At 40.0% G+C, this 8209-nt stretch overlaps 1 protein-coding gene across 1 annotated transcript in view; it reads left to right on the top strand.

Moving 5' to 3' along the window:
* LOC108690443 (runt-related transcription factor 1-like) overlaps window positions 1-7824 on the top strand; it is a 16903-nt gene extending 9079 nt beyond the window's left edge. Inside the window, exons 4-6 of the mRNA XM_018197735.1 lie at window positions 2149-2328; window positions 4795-5085; window positions 6376-7824. Coding sequence (XP_018053224.1) covers window positions 2149-2328; window positions 4795-5085; window positions 6376-6722 — 818 coding nt within the window. The 3' untranslated portion in view covers window positions 6723-7824. The remainder of the gene's footprint in view (window positions 1-2148; window positions 2329-4794; window positions 5086-6375) is intronic.
* The last annotated feature ends 385 nt before the right edge of the window (window positions 7825-8209 follow it).

Raw genomic sequence — 8209 nt, 5'->3', positions numbered from 1 at the left:
AGAGAGAGAGAGAGAGAGAGAGAGAGAGAGAGAGAGAGAGAGAGAGAGAGAGAGAGAGGCGGGAATTGGCGACGGGACGAAATGAGGATCTGTCGTTGCCAGCTGCTAACTCTCGAGAAATTCCCTGGCAGTCACGGAGCGCAAAGAGGGTGTCCAATGAAATCGATAGCCGCGACTTGCCAAGGACTTACGACTTCGTCCAATCGCCAAACATTTCTCATTCCACGAAAGAATAAATCCGGAAGTGCTGTCATAGATCGCCCGCTGCGATGATCCAGAATGAGTATATCTAATCAAGATACTTAAAAGATCATGACACGTCTTATATACGAACAAAAATGATGTATTAACAGTATCAGCCGACATCTATCTAAAATAATCTTAATTATTCAATAACATTACTTCATTCAATAACTTTTAGAGAATGGAAATATATTTTAAAAATTTTAAAGTTTTTTTCTTAAGTATACTGAAAAAAATTTCTGGTAGAAAGCGTATGAACCAATAGATTCTGATCTTATCAGAATTCCGAGCATCATAATTGGACATCTGATTATTTTGGCTAGAATTATAATAGATTTAATTATAAAATTCTGATTTCTCGATTTTCCATTAGAATTCTAATTAATACAATCAGTATTTTTTTAGTGCAAAATTTTTCATAATATTTTCATTTATTTTATTGTATTCTTTGCCTCGAAATATGACGCTGTTTTAGCGTTACTATAGTGGCTTTTTTGTTTCTGTAAAGGTTATTATATAAATAAACAATATTTATTAAAATAAGAACATGGCATATTTGTTTCAATAATATTATTCAATAAATTAAGTTTGTTTTTATTTAGATTGTTGTCGGCTAATGTTGTTAATACAACATCATTTTTTCACGCAAAAGTGTTTATTCGTGAAGAGTGTAATAGTGGAGTAGTTACGTGAAAGATTGACCACTGATTATTTGCTACTTCGTTTAAACGTGAAAGCAATGTGGAGTTTAGAAGAGCGAACGATCGCACGTCTATTCGGAGGGTCGCACGAGTGCTCGACGCCTAATGAAATACTGCGAAGAACGGTGGTGCGCCGAATTCAAAGGGTTAGGGTGGCGTGATAAATGCGTGGGTCGAGCGGCATAATTTATTAAATCTATCAAGCCGCCAGTGTAGGAAACTATCGGTATCTCAAAACAAATCCTCATTCGAAGTTGCCGTTTTCCGATCACGTTCCGGTCGCGTGGCATACATCCATTTCTCATCCCGTAAAAGATAGCGTTGAAAATCGAATTTACTTAAACTTACGACATAACAAATTATTTACTTCTTAAAAGAGAATAAAAGGTTCTTTACCTAAGAAACCTGTACAGTTCATAAAATTTTCTCTTAGGCTTCTCTCTGGTTCTGCAATGTGTTCGAATCGCCAGTCGTTTAACAGGATCTCGTTAGTCTCGGTACCCGTCGGTATTCCGCCGTCGCGCCCCCATTGTGTCCCCGGATCGAGCGTACCCTATTCAGCAAACCGGCGGGAATTTCGGGTTGCCGAGTTAGAATTAGGGCTTCGATTGGATTATCAGGACGACGGGAGTCCGCTACCTCCCTTCCGCCCAGCGACCCTTCGTGTCGGTCTCTCTGGCCTCCGGTACCTTCCACGTTGAATCGTTGCCTTTAGGGGAAGAGAACGAACCTGCATGGTATGGCACACGGCTGTCCTGTGCGGCGACCTATAGTCAGGGACAGCCGGATAGGACGTCTGCCTGTTGGGACGTCTTTAATTGGGTTGGCGACACCGTCGCAGGGAAATAAAATGTATCGATGTCTCTCTTGTGTCTCCCTCGTTCGTTCCGGCTTCCGAAGGGACGGCGTTTACCCATATTGTTTCATTTGTCGTTTCGGTAAATGAAAGATGCACCTTCTACCAATTGTCAGGCTAGAAAATGTACGAATTTTTTTGGTATTTTTACCGGAAAAATTGTATTATTTTCAAATTCTACAGAAATTACTTCTATTATATTTGTACGCGTAAATAAAGTTTAATACGTTTCACGTTCGAGTGCCATAAAAAGAAAAAGTTAATCGCACATAGACAAAATGTGACTGATACATACACCGGAAGTCCAGTGGACAGGCGCACGGTTGATCGCAGTGCTGTCTCTTTTAGGGCAGCAACAACAGTTTCATGCCTTTGCGTTCGCCTCGCAACGAGGCGGTCCATTCTTCGCCTCGCCCCTGGTGGATCCGTTGCAACCTCTGCCAAACCCGTTGCAACCGTTACCGAATCCGCTCCAGCCAAGGGATCCGTTGTCTTCTTTTAGACACGCGATGCCTGGTAATTGTCAGAGTAAGTAACCGCGTCTGCGCATGATCATGACTTTGCTTTCATTATACGGCTTTATTTTGAATTTTTTTGACAATGACTTATCTATGTGTATGCATGTACCGTTCTTTCTGTATCCGACTTGTGCGCGAGCACTTTCATTTTATAGGTTTCTTAAATGTATTATTTCCAAAGTAGCCTGTATTACAAAAAATGCAAAAAAATATATAAAATATGACATATACATGCAAACAATTTAATTGTGTGCAAGGAAGTATCTTTTTTAATTTTATTTTATCAATTTCTCGTTTATGATGTTATGAAATTTAGATCATTTTTGTCATCGAGTAGTAGATGGCTTCTGTTGAGTTTGGGAATATTTTCAGACTCTGCTGGTCTGAGTACAGAAGCATGGCTTTTGGGTAGGCTCGGCAGCAAGCTTCTCGGCTTCAGAAGCGGAAACCGCAAGCCTGTTCAAAGCTAGATTAAATATTATATTAAAGGGGTTGCCACGGAAGCGCGTCCCAGTCGGTTGGTTCCCTGTTTTGGGGGCGCAGCCTCACCTTCTCTCTCCACGTTTATAACGTAGATTCGCGTAAACGCGAGTTTGCGCGTAAAACGCAATGGCAAAGTAATGTCGAGGGAATGTTGCCCGTTGATTTCGATTATTCAAAAAAGAAGCTGTCGTTCGTTGATTAAAATTGTGCTATGCTGATCGCCACGATCAAATCTGACCGCCGAACGCACGCGAACGGTATATATAGTATGTATATATATATTGTACGATAAAATTTTTAATACTCTTCTCGAGCTCGTACATCGATAAACGGTGCTGGTAGTACGCAAGAAGAGACGAGAAAAAAAAGCTTAAACAATAATTCGAGATCAGCCGTTTTAATGAGTTACCTCAGACATGAGGGCTGACTGCTCCGTTACTAGCAAATTTCCCGATAAAATACGAAGCACGCTGAATATTTCCTTTATTAACTTTTTTCCCTCATCGGGCATCTGGTCCGATATAATATGCGTACGCGGCTATATTATTCTCACGCTATATGCTTGGTGGATTCGATTTCGGGAGACACTTGCGTATACGGAATTACTTCTCTCTGTTAAAATTGTAAAAGCTTAGAATATAGCACATTACGTTGTGATGTAATTATCTTTATTCGATATAATTAACCTTCTGGTGGATTTATTGGACCCGCTCAGTTATGAATTTTTGTAAAAAATGTACAATTTAATTTTCTTTATATTTATAAATTTGTTATATTTATATATATAAATTTGGATAATTCTTATTAAAATATATTTAATATTCGTTCTTCTTTACGATATGTCATTTTCGTTCTTTAAAATTGATTAGTGTTTTTTAATTAAATAAATTAAATAAGTTTTGCGGGTCCAACATCAATTCTGGAGGATTAATATATGTAATTAAAATAAAAGTTTTGTTTAAAAAATATGGCAAAGCAACCGCGTAGACTTTTTTTTTTATAAATGGCGAGTCGAGATGGGATTCACTCAGATATTTGAATCCCGCAATGAATCTCCGAATACTTCGATAAACTCGTGCGTAACTTTAGGCGATTTTCCATAAAAAGGGCCACCTCTTCGGACCGCAAGGAATCCGGTAATGCCGAAGGATGTGAAAGCACCGGGCGGATAGCAGTATTTAGGGTTAGCTCTCGTGACGACGGTCCGGTGGCGCTTGCCGAGGCGGGCTCGGTTATTTGAGTTGGCCCCAGCTACGCGGGGGATGACCAACCCTTTGATCTCGATGTACTCTTCCATTCCCCTCACTCTCCGCCATGTCCGCCCGTGTCCCTCTCGCAAGCGCTCGTGCTCTCATCCTTTCTGCATTCAACCCCCGTGACTCATTGGAAAATCTATCGGGGATGCTGCCTATACCCCGCAAAAATACATCCGCCAAGGGACGCACAGAACCGCCGCCGCCGCCGATGCATCTCACCAAGTGATTCGAATTGGCATATAATCCGGCGAAAATTTTCCCGTGCCTTTTCAACCTTCTGTTGTTTTATTCGATTGTTGCGATTATTATTTAGCTGTTCCGCCGCTGTGACTGCCATCAGCATTGCTATCGATGTTTTTATATTAGTTAGCTTTTCTTATACATATTTGTTTGTCTTGTTTATTGTGCTCGTCGTTCATTAGCTATGTTCAGCAGAAAAAGCAGCTTTGCAAATATGATATTATAAAATTCTTTAATGTGATTAAAAAGATTTTATATAGCTCCTAATTGGATATAAATATATAAATCAATCATATTATTATTCAAAGAATTTTATAACAGTATCAAAGCTGCTTTTTCTACTGTTTCTACGCAGCCATTGATTTTTCATAGTAGGCATCTTGATGATGTTAATGCTTCTGTATTTTAATTTTTGCAAAGATATTCTTCGCTTGTGTGATTGTCGTTTTTTCTTTTGTCATATTCTTGGCAAAGCGTGCAAAAGTTGGTTTCTCTAGATATGTCCCAGTTTGGCCTGACAGCGAGCAATTCTTGGGGATACGGTAGCACGGCCGGCTATGCCGGCTACCTTCCGGGTCCCCTTTCGTCGTGCGCCGCACAGGCCTCGTTTCCACCTCCGCCGCCACCCCCTCCGCCACCACCGCCATCGTCCACGCTGGCATCTTTCGCCGGCACGGCCTCCATGACTACGCCGACTGCACCGGACTCGACGGCGGGTTCGACTGTCACATCCGGCACCGGTAATACCGGCACCACGCAACAGGACGCTTTTTCCGCGGTCTCCTCTCGTAAGTTTAGCTCGCTGCACGTCGAATTTTGTTATGCTTTTGACGAGTGAACAACCATGAGGTGTCGCTTAATTGTCTGTTTATTACACGGAAAGAATGATTTTATTAAAAGAGCTAAAATTTTATTGGATATATTATAGATCTGAAAATAAATTTTGTTGACTCATCAAAATAATTTTATTAGAAATTCAAATTAATTGCTGTAAATATCAAAAATTTTTTCAGCATTATTCATCATTTCTTAGTTTCTCATATTATTTTGATGACTCAACAAAATTATTTTCCAATCTGTATCCAGCCAAAAAGTGACTGCAAAAAAGGAATTTTTTTCGTCTGTTTTTTGGGATCTCAATTTTTGGACTGAACTGTTTGCCAAATGATATTCTAAAGATATTAATTACAAAGAAGTTTCAGGGGTTGAGGAGTGGACAATTGTTATCATAATTGGAGGGGTGGGGGGAGGATGGAAGAGGGTCATGTATTATGTCTATGCAAAAATCCGTTGATTCCACCCCCCTTCTAGCTCTGATAATAATTGTCAATTCATCTTTAAACTTCTCTGTGATTAATGTTTAAATATAATGTCTAAATATAATTTGGCACACAGATCAGTTCCAAAATTGAGTGACCGCAAAAATCATCCCAAAAAAGGAGCGGAAATTTTTGCGGTCATTCTTTTACATCTTTTAGCTAAATTGTTTTTTCCGTATTGAAAGAAAAGTGTTTAGTATTTGCGACTGTAATTGCATGGTAAAATGAAATTATAAAGTAATTTGCTACCCTGTATTACTTATATGTTAGGAGCTCTATTTTTATAGTTATACTTTATAGTTATTAACTGTTATTTTTTAGTTATTGTCATTATAGTAATAACTACAGAAATAAAGTTCTTAACCATAATTATTTTATCATGCAATTATAGTTATTAAATATTTTTCTCTCATGTACGTTTCGTTTAACTTTGACTCTCCGAAGATCGAGAGAAAGAGAGAGAGAAAGAAGGAAAAAGAGAGAGAGAGAGAAAGAGAGAGAGAGGGCTATGATAATTTTATAATTGAAATCGATTAAATTTACTTGATTGTAACGAGATTATATAAATTGAAATATAATTTGCCAAATTTTTCACTTGTGTGAAAACCTTGAAGAATAAATCGGACCATAGCCTCATGGTTGAAAATGTAATTATTCGAAAGATCAATAGAATTATAGTTCTCGAGAGGCAAGATCAGTCGACCTGTTTGTCTTTGGCGAACTGAAATAGCGTAGCTTCTCCTTCCTCGAATGTCACAGTCGTACCGGATACCACGACACCAGGTCAGTCCGATCCATTGGATCCACTGAGCAGCCTCATGTCCGGTGGCTCTTCCAGTCAGAGATATCAGGACTACGTGTCGCCCAGATCATTGTCCACTGACTCTAGCACAACCGAGAGCCCGGTACACGAGGAACAGGGCTTTGGGCAGAATTACGGCAACTACTTTCCAACGCCCGGTGTGCTTCCCAGCATTCTCTACTCCCAGCTCTATGGGAATCAGTTCCAGAATCCCGAGAGTGCCGAGCAGAGGGCCGTCGCGGATAGTTGCAGCGTGAGGCAAGAGGAAGTCAGACCGGATAACAACGTTTGGAGACCGTACTGAGAGACAGAAGCGAGTGATTTCTTATCTAACAATTCGACTATCGAGAAATGTGGCAACTCCTGGAAGACAAGAGGGAAGTAACGCTTAACTGATCGCTCTTGAGGCTATCGGCTATTGTGACATCGATAATTGTAATGTGACGTGGTGATTCTTTGAGAACTATCCAAGTGTCGAGGACGATTCTCGATGGCGAATTAGCACTAGTGGGCATTAAAACTTGATCCGGAAAATACTCGAGGAGCGAGTCCGTTTGTTGAGGGATGTTTTTTCCGGAAAACTTTGGGAAATAAAAAAATTGTTTTACCGGTTGTGTGTCTCACGCCAATGAATTTTAGGGGTGCAAATGAGCGAAGGGAGATTTGTAATTAAGTGAGAACGAATTGCGTACGAAAGAGCGAGCACGGGTGTGAAAGTGGTGATGACGATTACAATAATGATATCTGCAGGATGTATATACGTGTACATAAAGCTAGAACATTGTCGTTTCATCGAATCATTATTCGCCGTCGTTTTGAGCGATGCGATTTAGTTTCATTGATTACGTTTTCATAGTATATAATTGCGAACGACTGCTGCGGGATCGTGCAATATCGTCGAGACTGACGTTGACGATTGGCTTCCTTTCTTTTTTGTAAATATATGTATCTTCAACATTGCGCGTTTGGTTTTCCTTCGACCCGCATTTTCCTTTAAGAAAAAAAAACCATCTTTCGGATTGAAGAAATCTGGCTCCACGCTTTCGGCGAGATATTTGCAGCGACCCTGAGTTACCTTGAGAAATCGACTGATTCGCAAAAGGCTATCACGTGTGGTCACGTTCGGGTCAAGCCGATGATAAAATCGAATGGGTTTCAATTCGTGTGAGGTGAAAAAGTTTCCTTGTCGTGTGAAAATGTCGTCGCGGGGAGCGCGCGAGCGGCGAAATGTTCGCAAGCATTCAACGAACGTATGAACGAACGTGCCGGAATCGAAGATCTTACATCGAAATTTCTGCCAAAGAAACGAAAGCCCGAGGAACAACTCGCGAAATAGTTTTGCGAGAAGCATCGCGCCGCGCCAGCAAGAAGCTTATCCGTTTTTTGTAAACCGGCGACGGGCACTCTGCGTTTCCAAAAATGATTTCCGATATACATATCTACCGACCTATTGTTATCGTAGTTTTTGACCGAGTCGAAGTAAAAGTGTATTTCAAAATATAAATCCACTTGACTTTTCTCTTTAATCTCCTACACTGCGTCCATCCATCCTTGATTTATTATCCTAAAATTTTCACATAATTTAGAATATATTTTTTTTTTCACATCGATTTTACGTTGTACGGCTGTTATTTTTTAGAATCTCTTATTTTTCTAACGTAATATTTATATTTCAATTTTTCTTTTTCTTTTTAGTGTCTTATTTTTTGGACGGTATCCTTCCTCTCGAAGTCGTCTTCGCTCAGATTATCATCATCATCTCGGAGGACTAGTGGCAGATCTACATAACAG

The sequence above is a fragment of the Atta colombica genome, unplaced genomic scaffold, assembly GCF_001594045.1.
Source record: "Atta colombica isolate Treedump-2 unplaced genomic scaffold, Acol1.0 scaffold321, whole genome shotgun sequence".
Classification (NCBI taxonomy): Eukaryota; Metazoa; Arthropoda; class Insecta; order Hymenoptera; family Formicidae; genus Atta; species Atta colombica.
This window is presented reverse-complemented; position numbering and strand designations above follow the sequence as displayed.